This window comes from Clytia hemisphaerica, unplaced genomic scaffold, assembly GCF_902728285.1.
Source record: "Clytia hemisphaerica strain Z4C2 unplaced genomic scaffold, Clytia hemisphaerica genome assembly, whole genome shotgun sequence".
In the NCBI taxonomy this organism is placed as follows: Eukaryota; Metazoa; Cnidaria; class Hydrozoa; order Leptothecata; family Clytiidae; genus Clytia; species Clytia hemisphaerica.
In genome coordinates this window covers 1,203,098-1,219,583 of record NW_027104297.1, presented here as the reverse complement: position 1 = coordinate 1,219,583, position 16,486 = coordinate 1,203,098, and the positions used below count along the sequence as shown (strand labels likewise).

The 16,486-nt window shown below is 35.8% G+C and overlaps 1 protein-coding gene across 1 annotated transcript in view; it reads right to left on the bottom strand.

The window, feature by feature from the left end:
* LOC136817339 (WASH complex subunit 2-like) overlaps positions 1–16,486 on the bottom strand; it is an 87,640-nt gene that overhangs the window by 12,193 nt on the left and 58,961 nt on the right. Inside the window, exons 22-26 of the mRNA XM_067073684.1 lie at positions 16,180–16,304; positions 15,690–15,863; positions 15,151–15,276; positions 13,911–14,825; positions 13,238–13,496 (exon numbers count right to left, since the gene is read on the bottom strand). Of these exons, the coding sequence (XP_066929785.1) occupies positions 13,238–13,496; positions 13,911–14,825; positions 15,151–15,276; positions 15,690–15,863; positions 16,180–16,304 (1,599 nt within the window). The remainder of the gene's footprint in view (positions 1–13,237; positions 13,497–13,910; positions 14,826–15,150; positions 15,277–15,689; positions 15,864–16,179; positions 16,305–16,486) is intronic.

Here is a 16,486-nt window from a genome sequence, read left to right as displayed (position 1 = left end):
CCATCATTTTTGAAGCCTTTCTTTGGATGTTCTTAACTTTTTGAATTTTTTTTATTTTTACCTACTGTTTTTCGAGTATTTTTGTCCATTTTCGTAAGAAATCAGCCCGCAAAGTCCTAATGTTCTTAACTTGTTCTTAATAATTTGATTATTGAAGCCTTGTTCTCATATAATTTGTTCTCATAAAAAAAACCTTGTAAATCAACAGAAAAAAATGACAACGAAAACAATAAGTATAGGTCATACTGTCGAACACCAAAACAACTTGAAAGTGCTGACGTCAGAAAGTCATCACTTGAAACCTCAATAGTCAGTAAGGTTGAGAGGTTCTTTGTAATCAATAACAGCCAAGAAACGATAACAAAAATCTTGATTCACCTACTGAGGACCCATTTTTCACGTTATTTATAAGAACGCCGAAAGTCATTGAAACCTGGGCATGTTTTTGACTTTTTTAGGTGTAAGCTTAAAAATGGTCTTAGCGTGTTCTTATTTTCACCATTTTTTAAGCATTTTTGTCCATTTTACTAAGAAATTGGGTATTTTAGAGTCCACAAAGCCTTAAAATGTTCTTAATTTTCAGCATTTTGTGAGTATGTTGGTCTAATTTCTTGAGAAATTGCACATTTAAGAGAACCCAAACCTTGAAATGAACTTGAAATATGTCAAGTCTCATAATCTTTGTTCTTATATGTAAAAAACGTGAAACATGTTTGTGTAGGTGGATATTGGATCTGGTTGTATATCATGTTCTTGGAACTTTGCGATAAAGAATACACAATAGAAAACAATGAGATGACTATACGGGTTTTGATGAGGTGATGAAAGATGGTGCTGAGTGACAGGGCTGTATGATGTCAGCAACAAGCTGTAGAAGGACACCTGTCTCTACCATCCTGCTCCGATTCGAAAACAACATGCATGATTCACCAGAACACTTAACACAAAAGTGATGCGATTTAATAGAGTAATATTATTTTGTTCTTATCGAGTATCTGATCTGCTGTGAGTAAGGGTGATAGTCACGTATTCGCTAATAGAATTTTAAAGCCTTACTCTAGCTTTAAACAACAATTACGATTATCAAATCTTCTCAATTAATGTCCCGTAATCATAGATATATTACATAAAACACTAGATAGAGCTACTCTGTATTTCCCAAGTAACGGCAGATAAAGCAAAATAATCCGCCATCTTTGCTGAAAGTAGGTCAAAGTAGTTCATAGTTCTGTACCGACAATTTGTTCAACCAAGCTAAAAATCCTGAATGGTACGAAGCGACGAGGCGAAAGATAGGCTTGATCGATCAAAATCAGATTGCCGCCACCGAACTATGTTCTACTTATTAAAGATGGCGGATTTCTTTATTCAAATAGGGACGGAGTAGCTCTATAGTGTTTTATATAAGATATCTGTGCCAGTAATGCCCAGTTACCGTGATAAGTAATAAGTAAAATAATCTATTCCGTTGAAATTCGTCTCGAACCTTTACGACAGATAAGAGTGTACACGTATTTTTATAAGAACATCCAAAATTTCTGAAGCCTTCAGATATGTTCTTAACTTTTTGAGTTTTAAGTCTAACAATGTTCTTAGCATGTTCTTATTTTTAAGATTTTGTAAGTATTTTTTGTCCATTTTCTTAAAATGTTCTCAACTTGTCCTTAACATTTTGGCAATCGAAGCCTTATGTTCTTATAAAAGAATGTGTAGTCTAGCACGTCGATGCTAACTGATAAAATCCCGTAACAATTATCGTATCAATGTATTACCGCATAACATTTACATTACTGTATTACACGCAGTATAGCCGACTTCAGTCTAGTGAGAGTGTAAATAACGGGGCCGCACAGTAGCAGCTTTTAGTGCTGATCGTGCGTGATCATGTTAGGGCAGTCTCAAGCACGACTAGATATCTTTATCTCGCAAGTGTCGAGTATAATCAAGAGGGAAAACCAAAAAACGGAAACACTTGAAGGTCGTCGTAAAACACAATATTACTGATTAATTCAAAGCTCAGGAAAAATACCTTAAACTTCACGAGCTCAAAATCTCTGCAACCACCGGAAAGCTCCCTGGATATATCAAGTGAAAACAATCAGCATGTATTGGCACAGTTTCATTATAACATAACTTTTGTCAAGCATAATTTTATACCCTCGGTAGGGTACTAATATTGTTAATTTTTCTGAAAGCTATGATGTTTCAAATTAAAATTCTTTCTTGGTGGGTAGTAGATGAAATATGAAAATTTAACAAATATAGTAATGTCGTGCATCTTAAAAGATGAGCCGCGCGGACAGAAAGATAGGTCGTACGGTCGGAAGATTCCCCTATGGCATCCTTTGTCTAAAGATGTGTCTATTTCAAAGGCAAGGCTATCGCAGTATGCCTGGGTTGACTAGCTATTTAATCTGAATGTATTATGACACGCATATTAAACCCTTTTTAATTAATAATCGTCTCATTATAAAATGTTATATCGCATCATAATGACTGAGGGCAGTGAATGAATGTCTAGGGTATTGCTCAATTGCTCATTGCTTGGTGCGTAATGCGACCGCCCGCACAGTCAGCTCGATGATGCTAGACGCCAGTCAAAGTAATGGATATAAGAAATCAAATTCAAGGAATCTGGGGTGAAAATATTTACTGCTGCACCATAATTGGCTGATAGTCTATAAGTAAATGGTTTAGATGGAATTGCGTTACTGTGTTTCGTGTAGAAATAGGGATATACGCTTGTATATTGCAACTTAAATGAAAGCTAAAGAAAATTTTTAGTAAGGATGCAGTGTCCGAAGCTGCATTCGAATAAAACTAAATAAAAAAGCTTTTCTAGTGATGATGTAAAACTTACATCTAAATTTTTTTCAACAGTTAAAAAAGCTAAGCTCTTCAAATTTTAATTTTTATATACCACCGAAAGGGTAAGGCGTTAACAAGATTATTTGCACCCAGTCTAAATAAGAAAGATAGTACTACTTATTTGCATAAATATGGCGGTTTTTTCATAATTTTTTTGAAAACAAAAGTAACACGATTTAAAATCGTAGTAGGACGCTAAAAACGTTTTTCATTCAGTTTTTTGTTTCATTGAGAAAAAAAACTATCTTTGTCTAATCTATAATTTCCCTTTTTCAATTTTTAGCCAACATAAAAAATTCAAACGCCTCAGAGTCGGTCAGGAAACAACAGGGTTAACATAGCAAAAAGTGTACAGCTTTCCTCTCTAGACGACTCTTCTAATTTCCGAGCCGGTTGTCTCAAAACTATTTCCAATACTGGTACAAAACGTTTCAATCTGGGTCTTCAAAACATTATAGTAAAAAGTAAGATTTCTAGATAAAGATTTTTTTTTCATTGATAGTATAACAAATCCAACTGTGCTTATCTGTAGCGTGTGAACGTTTTTAAGAAAAATCATATTTTCTAATAAAGAATTCCTTGACTTATTGAGTACAAAATGAATTTTGAAAACTCCCGGTGTTTTTTCACTGTTCCGCTGCGAATACACACGCTGATACGCAGACGTCAAAACCACTTCGCTCTGCACCTCACTCTGTAATTCTTTTCCAATTTTTTAATAATAAACTCCTCTCCTCCAACTTTGAAACCTTTTTTTAATCACGTTTTTGCGCACTGAAATAACGGAAAAAACATTCTTGAACTCTTGATGTGCCCATAGCATGATTGATTTGATCCCAGAAAAAAATTAGCACTCTCCATGGGAGAGCGTCACAATATAAATTGTCAGGCGGAGTGCAATCAATCCCATATTTGGATAAAGATTGCATATTTGAATGCAAGACCAACTCCTTTCGCTGCGTAGATAAAAAGATTGGAAACACGAAATTGATAAAACATATTTGTAATTATACAGTATTGGAATTTTTCAATTTTCTGTTAAGGCAGCATGACACAAACAGTGAGCGGTGGATCAACGAAATTGTGAAATTTTTCAAGCAAGGTCATGCAAAAATAATTCGCCTCTCATTCTTTACCATATCAAAGTTTTTTACAAATTCGTTACTGTTCCCGAAATCCAGCCTATGCGTGCTTTACAATATTAAAAAATTTCTCAATAAAATTCTAAGAGCAAGCTAAGAACATTTTTAGGCTTCTCAGACTCTAAAAAGATCTAGTTTTCGAAAATTGTATAAAAATGTTTGACAAGAGATGTTAATATCACATGGGGACCAGATTCGTGACGTTTTAGTATAGGATTTCTACCAAATGCAAATAGGTGTTGCGTGAGCAAATAAATTAAGGTGAATATCTTGAATGGTACTTCGATGTTTGAAAAGACAAGGTGAATTATAGGGATACAACTTGAGATTAAAGTCAGAATGCTGAAACGAATCAAATATCAAAGTACCAACCATAAATTTGTATTTCTGTGTGTATTTTATACCAAAGACAATCGAACACGAAAAAAAGAAGAACAGAAAACAAAACAAAACAATTTTTATGGTTTTACAATGATGAAGTAAGAAAAAGAACTACTGTATTGCTCCACAACAGGGTTGTAAATGTATTGCTCCACAACAGGGTCGCAAAAATGTATTGCTCCACAACAGGATTGCAAAAAATGTATTGCTCCACAGCAGGGTTGTAAAAATGTATTTCTCCACAACAGGGTTGTAAAAATTTTCCACAACAGGGTTGTAAAAACGTATTGCTCCGCAACAGAATGAGATTTATTCGAATGCTCCACAACAGAAAGGAATAAACCCATTGTTTCGAGTTAGAAGAATGAGAATAAATTTTGCCAAAAGAATTAGTTTTAGTCCGCCAAAAAAAGGGAAAGTTTTTATGCTTAACCACCGACCGTTATCATCCCTTGGAATGTTTTCATCATAGAAAAAATTCTCCAGTTATAGGTATTTCAGCCTCGAATAGTGATCGATTAAAGAAAACGCTTTTTGGTGATTTGGTTTTAGGTTTATTGTTTCATTATTTCAGAGAGCATTAATATTGAAAACAAACTTTAGCCATACGCAGAAGGAGGTCAATACTGTAAATCAGTAGCAAGATTGTTTTCCATTTATCTAAAGGTGATCAGGTCAGAGAATCCTAAGCACAGGTGACGCATTATTAGTTTTAGTTCTTTTAAAGACCCTTAAAAATTGATAGGATTCGATAGTTTTAAATGGTAATGAACAATTCAAATAAACTAATTTGAATCTGTCCATTCCACGCAACGGTTGTCATATTACTCAATGCTATTTTAGGTGAAATTGTTTACAACGACCCAATTGACAAATAACGACAAAAAATGTTGACATTTTTGACAAACGAGGAGAAAAAATATTGGATAGGTCTGTCAACAAATAAACAAATCCGAAAAATTTCAGATATGAATGGATGTGGTCAGTCTTTTGGTGAAATATCAATAGATGCCGTGTTTCCCAGGACTTCCGGTCAAAGAGAGCTATCACCAAGGTATTGTAACCACAATGTTTCCGATTGTGGGCTGAAATAATAACAACTCACTTTAGTTGCAAATAGTAAGGGAATAGCTTTCTTTAAGGTAATGTACGAGAATAGAACGGACACTATTAAAAGTTAAATAGGTCAAATCTGAAGACCTTCACCAGGGGTTTGGGTGATGAAGTGATCCAGACCTTTTTTTTCTTGCACGATGGCGCGATTCCATATTCTTTTAGCACTACGCGTAGTCGAGCAAAAATGTGGCATGGTGCGTGATTTTGGCCATAGTCTTGAGATATCTAAAGTTCGGATACTATTTGAGGAAGGTGTGTAACAAGATGTCCGGTGACAAAAGTGTCCGGAAAGAGAGCCTTGTTAGAACTCTATCATCTTTTTTGAGACTTTCCGTCTTCAGGAGCGCCCGTTAATTAGAGGATATACTATATAACGGGAGTCTCAAACATTATTAACGCCTATCCACCCGGTCTTTTTAAGTATATATTGCAGATCTTCAAAAGGTACTACAAGGTCTATTTGTGAAATGGTAAATCAAAACTAACTGACGGGTTGATTGGTCCAATTCAACCTTTCAAGAATTAGTTTTTTAAAATAAACGATCCAAACAAAACAATCCAAAAGCTATCAAAATAATTGCACTTAAACTGTTGTCATTATTGGTCATTCATTTAAAAGTGCTTCAATTCTGAACAAAATAAATAGAACAAGCACCTGGGAAAATATCCGGTTATCCCGTTTTCCCCGAATTATCTGTAAGTGACAAATTCAAGAAGCTGGAAATCCATTCATTTTTGCTTACAGGGCTAACTTACAGATTTTTGACTTCCAAGCCCGAAGGGCTGGACTCGAGACGCCTGGATGGGAAATGAAGCCACATCCAGAACGCCCGCGCGTGGTTTTACACAAACGCCGGATTGAAAGTAAAACAATCCTCAAAAATAAAGGAACCACTAGATATGATTCATCGTCACGATTGCGGCGCGTTCTAGGCGCGTTCTGGATGGGAAATAAGTGGCTTCACTTTTTCTTGCCTGGGAAAGGTTATAAATTCTACTCTTGCCCTTCGAGATTTAAACTCAATGTTACTCAATGATAGGCGAAAGACAAGAATTGAAATCATAGTTCGGACCCCCCCCTTTCTTAAGGGGGGGGGGGGGGATGACACCTTCCAAAAAAGTCAAGAAGGGGGGGTCAGAAATTTTCACTAAAAAGGGGGGGGTAGCAAGGAGGGGGGATCGTTTAAGAAGGGGGAGGGGGCTTACATATATTGTAAATTATTTTCCAGCACTGTTATGAAATTTGGTCTGCATGAAAGGAAGTTCTTTATTTTCATTAAAAAGTGGTATTATATTTGCCAGACTTAATTTTTCTTTACTGTTTCCCTTCCCTTTTACCATAAAAAGTTTAGCCCGAAACCCTTGGGGGATAGGCCTTTTTAAAGGTTGGGGGGATGCCAAGAAGGGGGAGGGGATCAGACCCCTTTCCGCACTATGTGAAACGTTCGGTAAGTTTCTTCCCAATTGGCTTTTCCAAAAAAAAACCCGTATACCTCCTGTTTAGGAGGTCTATTTCCGTTCCAAGGGGGTAAGGTTTGATATGTGATTGAATTCCATTGGGAAAAAATCTGTCAAAAATAACTGGAATTGCATTCCTTTTAAATGCTACTAAAATTCTGAATTCCAGAGGGGTTTAAGCTTGAAATTGCCTGGAATTCCAGGTGATATCACCCTTCGCTAATTCGAGCTATGGCACTCCAATATTTTTATTGCAAGAGATTTTATTGCTAACTGGCGAAGAAAGAAGTCTCTCGAGGTTATTAGTGCAACGAGGTAGTGACGTCAGTCTACTAAATTGCGGTTTGTTATTCTTTAATGAGCCGCCATTTTGATTTGACAAGTGGAACGAAATTGGTTCGATAAATTTGAAAATAACCGCAGCACTTATTTTGTGCTATTTTTTTTATCAACCGTCGATTGAAGTATTTTCTTTGGTAGCATTATGTTACACGTGAGTTTGTAAAGATGAAATTTCCGGTTGTGATTTTGATATGCAAGTGACTAGAAAAAACTAACACCACTAACACTAATTACAATCTCAGAATGCGGTGCCATTGGAGATTCAGCCACGGTAAAGAGCCAGTTATTCAAGTTTCATTGTCCATGGGCGGCAATCCCCCCCACTGTTTTGCAGACCATGCAATACTTTTTTAAAAGTTACTATTTTAAGCCATAAAAACTATTATTCTCCCCAATTAGATAACATTTTAAGGTGTTTTGAGGGTGTAAAAAGTGAAAAAATATTTTTGTGGTTGGGCGACTTATGACCCCCAAAATCGAGGACAGTAAAAGTGTTTATTTACCATCCATAGTCCTCAGTCAACCAGGATCTAGACAAATCAGAAGAGAAGCAAACCGTCTCCATCGCAGAAAAAATATACACACTCGCTAATACTTAACCTCGCTGGTGAAAATCAACACAAATGAAGAACGAAACCTTTAGGGAAAAACAATATATACAGGCTAAGAAAGTGTGGGAAAAAAGAGGAAGCCATAGAAAAAAAACTCAAAGACAGACTCGGCTACAAAACATTATTACTTTGACGTCAGCCGAAGAAATAAGGTGTTATTGTACAACCGTAGACAACGATGGTCCTTACCAAGCCTCTCAAGGCCCTTCAAATGCGTCTATTGACTATTGCTCAAGCCTTGTGTGGGCTTACTAAGTACGCTAAGCAGTAAAATAAACCATTGAAGGGGTTATCAAATATCAGTTTACTTTTACTCTAATTAGCGAATATTCAACGAAAAGGGGGACCTATAAAAAGCGGGAAAATAGGTTTTCCAAGAATTGAGAGCATCGTTAAAGGTACTGTACTACCCATGAGATAATGCAATCGGGCGAAGGAAACATATAGCATCAAGTTTATCTAAAGACTTAAAAAGAAGTGCATAAAAAAAAATGAGCCTTGAAAGTATCATATTTTGTGCCAACAGGTCAACATTGCAATCTTTAATGGTATATACTTTTTGAATATTACTATTTTCGACAAGGCGTCACTACCCGCATAAGCCATCAGTCTACAATTTAGGTCCTTTACTAGATTCTTTCCTCTGAAACAACGCAGTTCTGATCAAGTCATGCCCGAGTACAGGAATTTGAACACTCTAGATCTACTCATAGGCCAGTAAAGCATTATGCAAAAAGAGGAAATAATTCTAATTTCCAAAAAATTGTTAACCGACCTAATTTTCGGACTTGTCTGAACTTAATAATTGTTGCGGGATAAAATTAGAACAATGAATTTTTCGACTTTTGGTCATGACAACCTTTTGATTAATTTTCTTCTTAATCTTCGGATTAATCTCTAAAAAATTAAGGTTTTAAACGATTTAAATCACCCCTTGTTTTCAGTCAAAATAGTGTCCTGACCATGTTTACTGGCTAATTAATTAATTGGGAGGTGGACTAATTGCGATAAAATTTCAGCAGATAGCAAAGAGTGTAAATGCACCTGCTAATAAGGAGACTGGACAGAGTAAGGGCCTGGGAAAAAGTATATCACTTTTCGATAAAAGCCGCAAATCTAGCCCTTCGGGCTTTAAAGATATCTGTGGGTATTCCGGCAAATAAAGAGGGACATTTGGATTCAAAAAAAATTTCCATAATTTTTGTTAATGTCCCGGAGACACTGCAAAACAAAAGGAGGATTACCACTAACAATTTTGGCCTTTCCTTGTAGGCTCTAATCGAAAGCCAGGCATCCGGACATAACCCAGCCATCCCTTAATAGTCCTGACATCTCCTAATAGCCCGGACATCCCTTAATAACATGGACATTCCCTAAAAGCCCGAAATTCCCGAACATCCCCAACTCTTCTCCGATGCAAAGATACCAGCGTAAAATTGGACAACACAGTAAAACTTTTCAAAAGGTAAAATAATTAATACCGACAAGTTTATCTGCACACTGACCTCAGTTTGATAGCAAACTACAAAACCTAGGCCTGAAATGAGATTCGAACTTAAAACGACGACTCGTGTTGATGTAATTCTTTGAGGATGGTGTACAGTTAACCACTGGAAAATGATCGGTAAAGTGGAGTCTCCATAACTCGAAATCGCACCGAGAACACAATAATTTTGATCAAGTTGTGGAAATTTCGAGATATGAAGTTCAAAAGAAACTAGATACAGCAAATTCTAAGGTAACGCCAAAAAAGGCGTAAAATATGCTCAGGATCGACTAAGCACGCGTGATGACGTCAAGCAGAATATGCGTCCTTAATTAGCCTTGATAGAACGAGAAAGGAAATATTCAAAGGAAAAAAAACTTTTTAAAATGATTACAAAAGATTTTTGTTAATGATAACCCCTAATTTCCTTATTTGCTAATTGGGTCATGAGTTTGTCGGTTGAAAATAAACCCACCGCTACATTTAGTTTGTTTTTCATATCCTGTCTAATAAGAAGGATTAATATCCTGTGATAAAACTTAAAAATCCGCGTTAACGTTAATTACGTTTACTACGTCCTTTTTGACGGGGAAATGTGGTAACAGAGGATACTTTGTTTTTACTTAACGGTGAAGATCCCGGTGACCCTGATCAACAGAACACTATTTATAAACAATACCGAATAAATTCGCAAATCTTCCTTTTTTGACGTATCTTCTTCGAATTAGTTAGAATGACGGGAATTTTCGCTTCAAAATCAAATCGAGTATCGCGGAAAATAAGGGGGTGAACTGAATCTTATATGGGTTGTTTTTTGGAAGTGAAATATTTTCGTACATACTTGAAAAAGTATTTTACAATACAAATAGTTCACCAGCAAGCGTTGGCAAATATTTATAATGACCGGCAATTAACATACAAAGTGTTCGTAGCTACAATAAAACCGCATGATTTCAAACGTTACGTGATTGAATCCCTGGTAAGAAAATTGCACGTTTGCCAAAAATGGCTTTTCAGGTATTCGAAGGTCTCAGTATGTAGAAAAGTGACCACTTTAACTAAGTTCCTTGCTTTAACTACACTCCTTTTCTTTTTTATAAGAACAATTCAGGCACAACGCAATGGGTACGGTAGGTAGGGCGGCAGTCGTACCAAATTTTCACAGAAAATCCCGAAATTTTCCTCTTCGTCGGTAAAATCGCTTATATTTCCTCATTCGCCGTACCAGATATAAAAAAAGGGTCCGTCGTGCCTACAATTTCATAAGAAGTAAAAATTGGGTATATATCCTAAAAAACCTACGAATAAGAGCAGAATAAGAACAATTTGAGGCTCGAAGCGTCAAACAAATAGGAGCAGTCGAGCCTCATCAAAAATTTACTGATTCTTATAAAAAAGAGGGTAATGAATCGATCACACGCTGGTTTGTCTAGAACAGAGATTAGATATATCACTATTCGAAACCGGAGTATTTTCTCATACACACAACAATATCCTAATCAAAACAATTAAATGTCGAAGTAAATGATCATAATGAGTTTGGCAAACAGATAATGAACTTTCCTATGTCTAATTCTATCAGCAGACGTTTAATTATTGCTTCTCATAGAGTGACTACCTATTACTTTGTGCAATTCGTCCACGTGGCTAATTCGATATAACTCATTGATAGATTGATTTGTAGTAAGGTGTGTGAAATGTCATCAACCTGTTTCTAAGGGTTTTAATTCCTTCCACTAAGCATACCTTTCCCATCAACAACACTAAAAGCTCCATATAAGGGATAGGGCCCAAGTAAAGGATCAAACGACGTCAACAGTCTTTAATTTTTTCACTTAATTTTTGAATCTATTGTATTAAATTATTATCCTTTAGAAATATCTTTCCAACGGTGAAAATCTTTTTCAATATATATTATAAACAATCATATACTTTGGAGACAGACTTCATTCAAATTCTTAAATAGTGAGCTAGTAACACATAAAATTCATGTTGACAATCTGATCTACTGTACAAAGTGAATCCTGCGCCCTATTTTCTACATTTTCACTAATTTTCCCCTAATTTTCCCGCCATTTTCTCTTTACACACATATAAAGTGACACAACGAAGGAGAGAGACTATACTAAATAATTTCGTACGACGATTGCTATTTAATAACGAGCTTGCCATAGTGATATGAATTATCACTAGGGAGTTAAAATTCACATTAAATTCGATGTAAAGAAAAACACAATCCTTCACTCTACTCCGTTCTAATATTGACTTTAATAAGCCCTATTTGATTAAAAACAGATCGATTGCGCAATTAGTGTAGGATACCAGTTGGATTAAACTCGATAGGAAAATACACGTGGTATTTACTCGTGCCAAGTTATTCGGGTAAATTCGAGTTACACTTTTTTTGAAGCTTTGGAACGTTCTTAGCTTTTTGAGTTCTTAGCCTAAAAATGTTCTTAATATGTTCTTATTTTCGCCATTTTTGAGTATTTTTGTCAATTTTCCTTTAAGAAATTCGGTGTTTTAGAGTCTACAAAGCCCTAAAATGTTCTTAACATGTTCTTAACATTTTGGCTATCTTATGTTCTTATATAATTTGTTCTTATAAAAAAAAGTAGATCCCTCAATAAGAGGTTTTTATTTTTGATTAAAATCAAAAGTCATCCATGATGACGATCGAGAGAGAAGAAGCAAAAGAAGAATAATCTGAAGAAGTGAACGAATGAATGAACGAATGAACGAATGAATGAATGAACGAATGAATGAACAAACGAATGAACAAACGAATGAATGAATGAATGAATGAATGAATGGAAGAATGAATGAACGAATGAACGAATGAATGGATGAATGAATGAATGAAATACTCTAGAATTTGCATAATGTTTACAACCAATGTAGATACAACCAGGAAACGATTAGCACAATATAATCAATTGCAGGAAAACCAATTAAAGGTTTAAAGGGACAATATAAGTGGAGGGCTAATTTAAAAATAATGCTTAAACCCATCTTGTACTTGACGTAAAAAGGAAATGTATGAAGAGCCGTTTAGTTTACTTTGAAGCACCTTACAAACAACAAATTTCGAGCAAAATTAATGCCATAAAACCACCTAACATTTCATTTTTGGCAACTTTAGATTAGGCAAATTTTTGACAACTTGGACAATTTCTTGACAACGCTTGATATTTTCTATACAATTGTAATGTGTAACTTTAAGGGTACAAAAACCATGCAAAGTCAAAAAGAATTTCCTTAATTTTAGGAAATCTTTCAAAAAATGGTCTCTCTAAGGGGATCTTTTTCGCAAAAACTTAGTCTCTCTAAGGGTCGGTTTACTGATGTCCGGAGGATATAGTACACATCAATGGAAGGTTTTATGAATGGAAAAATTACCGCTGATGATAATAGTAAAACGACCAGGAAACAATTACACCATTAAAAGGCGGCAGGAAATTTCCAAGATCAGATTAATTCTGCATCAATTGAATTTTTAAAGGGACGGTTTAATTAGAGGTGCAATTTAAAGAAATTATACTGGTCAGAAAATAAATATGTTTTTGAATTTAATATATAATTAATATAATAATTTAATTATATAATTTTAGTGTAAAGGGGGTCAATTTGATGCTTGTCCAGAAGTAGACCTGTTTCCAGCCTACTTCTTATCAGAACTTTAAAATAAAACCTTTAAGGTTCACATCCAGTAAGCTACTCAACCAGTTTAAAAAACCCCATTGTACCATCATCTTACACAACTCGGAGACAAGCAATATTTAAAGATTTTAGAAAAACGAAAGGACGGAAATAACAATGAAATAATCACATACCATCAGCTTGTGAACTGGTCGCAAAAATATCATCTCCCTTTTCTTTCTTCTTCTTCGTTTTCTTTGTTTTTGTTTGACTTCCACCACTAGCCGGGACGTCATCAAATATCGAGCCTGAATCCCCGAATAGATCATCATCCGTTTTCTTCTTATGAACTTTTTGTTTCGATTTTGAGGTGGTTTTCTTTTTTGATGACGCCTTACTACCTGAGAACAGATCATCTTCTTCTTCGTTCGGTACTGCACCCGCCTTACTTTCCTTAAAAGATAATCATCAAAACCTTGTTAAAATCCAGGAAGGGTCTTCTTAAAATTAGTCAAAAATCCAGGGTAGGTCAAGAGTATCCTGAAAACGTTGTTAAATAATCTAGAAGAAACCAAAGAGGGAGAATTTTGTAATTTAAACTAAAAAAATAGCATCCTCAAGAAAGGAGGTAAAAAACTTTGGTTTGCCCAATTCTTTTATACAATAACATCGTACCAATCTTTAGGAAATCTAACTTCTTCTATGACATACAGATTTCCAGCCGCGTTCTCATTCATGTTGTTTCAAATTTCTTAGTATTTTGTCACATTTTTGCAAGGTAAAAGGTAAAAACGCTTCTTTTTTTTGGTGAAAATTTTAGGGTAAAAAGGACAAAGAAATTAGAACCAAATTCTTTAAAAGGTTTACCTTTTTCTTAGTAGAAGTTTTACTTTTAGAGGTCTTCGAGCTATCTTCCGTATCTCCAAATATGTCGTCAACAGTAGATTTGGATTTAGTTGCAAAGATGTCATCTTCAGGAGGTTGCGATTTATCTGCAAATATATCGTCTATACCTGGTTTTGATTTAGACGTAAAGATATCGTCCTCAGGTGGTTGGGTTTTAGACGCAAAGATATCGTCCTCAGGTGGTTTGGTTTTAGTAGAGGAAATATCATCCTTAGGCGGTTGGGTTTTAGACGCAAATATATCGTCCTCGGGTGGTTGAGATTTAGTTTCGATAATATTATCCTGAGAAGTCTTTGGTTTAGTTGCAAAAATATCGTCTTCCGGCGATTGAGACTTATCGTTGCTAGGTGGCTTGGAATTATTTGAAAACAACTCATCCTCGGGTGTACTTAATCTATCTGCAAAAATATCATCCTGAGGTGGTTGGGATTTATCTGCTTTTGGTTTGTCAGTAAAAATGTCATCCACAGGTGGTTGGGGTTTAGTATCAAATAGATCATCGGCTGCGACTGTTTTAGATGCAACAGTAGATCCGAATAAATCATTTTTAGAATCAGATTTGGTAGAGGGCTGCTCAGTACTAAATATATCGTCTTTAATTTCTTTTTTGTCGACCTTCGGTTTACTAGTGAAAAAATCATCATCATCATCGTCGTCTGCAAATATGTCTTTAGCCTGTACTCTCTTAATCACACTAGCCTCTTTTGTTTTCTGTTGTTCCGGTTCTTTCTCAGGTATAGTTTGTTCGGGTTCTGATTTTTGAATGATGGGCGGAGGGGCGTCAACCTTGTCTGGCGAAGTGTTTCCAGCTGACGGTGGTGCTCTTCCGCGGGCGCGTGAGGGCGGACGACGTTTGGCTTGACCACGTGCTCGAGACTGAAGAAATTAAATGATTAAAATATGGTTTGTAGTTATTGTAGAATAAAGAATTCTTCTGGAGCAAAAAAAAAAATACAGATGACGCTCTCTAATTCGATCTTCAAGGGGAATTGGATTTTCATCGAATAAGAGAGCTCATTGAATAAGGGAGCGTCGTTTATGAGAGTTTCTTGTTGACGGGGACTTTAAATTTAATCAAATAAGGGAGCCTATCGAATAGTAGAGCGTCGAATTAGAGAGCGTCAACTGTATACTGTAGGTATACAACAGGAGCTAACCGTCTCTGTTGAAAAAACACACATACATATACTTATGATTATACCTTGGTGACGGTTTCAAGAGTGTTGGTTTGAACAGGTTCATCAAAGGAGGCGGCAATGTTGGTGGTTTCTTTCTTTGGTGGTGCAGCTCCTGGTAACATTGCTGCTGGATTGAAATTCAATGTCGCCTGATGATGAAAAGATCACGAGTGAATTCGTAATTTTCTAATAAAAATTTAGGTCAAAGAGCATTCTCGCATACATTTTTGTTTTTGGGTCAATGAGCCTATTCTCCGACTCAATGAGGAGTTTCTTGCAAACTTTGAATTATCTGTATTTTACTACATAACAACAATAAATATACCTACGAGCAGAAACGCACTGTAGATATAATAGGGGTATTTTGCCCTTCTCAAAATTTAAAAATCGGAAAAATTGTGAAACAGGCTTCCGTATCCTTTTCGTGATTCAAAGCTTTCGTCGGATCGCGATTCAGTATCCTTGTCTTTCGACGAATATTTCCTTTTACGGCACTAATCTTTACGATGTTTATTCTTTTTATGTTTGGCTTGTGGTAACAGTATTCAAGCCAAATAGATACCTGTAATTTTCCGATGTTTCCTTTCTTCGAAGACGTTGAAGGTGCTGGTGGTTCGTCAGCCTTCGGTGGGGTTGGTTTTGGCGAAGGTTGGGTGGTGATGGGTGGTTTTGTGGGCGAAGGACTTCCACCACCCAATGCTGAGAGTGGGTCGAATGCTGGTTTTGTTTTAGGAATCTGAAAATAAGATTGGATTACGTTTGAGAATCCTTTTAACTCAGTGGACACAGCAAAATTGGAAAATGGACTATACAAGACCAAACTTTCAATATGTTGATCAATTTTGCTAACTTCTAATAAAAAAATTTTTTAAAGACGGAAATTCGTCTGAGACGGAAGAACAGTGAACATGGTTTGAACTCAATTTTGAAGAAAAAATTAACATGCATTGAGAAGAATATTCTCAACCGATCAGTCACAAAATGAAAAATAAATGCTTCACCCATTTCAAGCAAAAAAGCGGAAACCGGCCAATAAGTATAAAAAAACTCACATCAACTTTTTTCTCGGGCATTGGTGAAGTCTTAGGTTTAGCACCAGCAGGTTTACTTTTCTTAGTGGAGAAGATGTCATTATCATCACTACTGTCGCTTGCTGTTTTGTCGTTACCAAATAACCCTGAAAATGAAAAAGAAAGGTAAAGCATTCAACAGTGATAGAGTAGAGAAATCTAAAGAGGAAAAGAGCCAGTGAGTGTTGTTTTAAGTCACAGAAAACTCCCTTTTCGTGGTTCATGACCAAGACGACGAATTTATTTCAAAGTGGTAAAGAGATTTTTATTTTTTTTGAAGTTTGTTAGT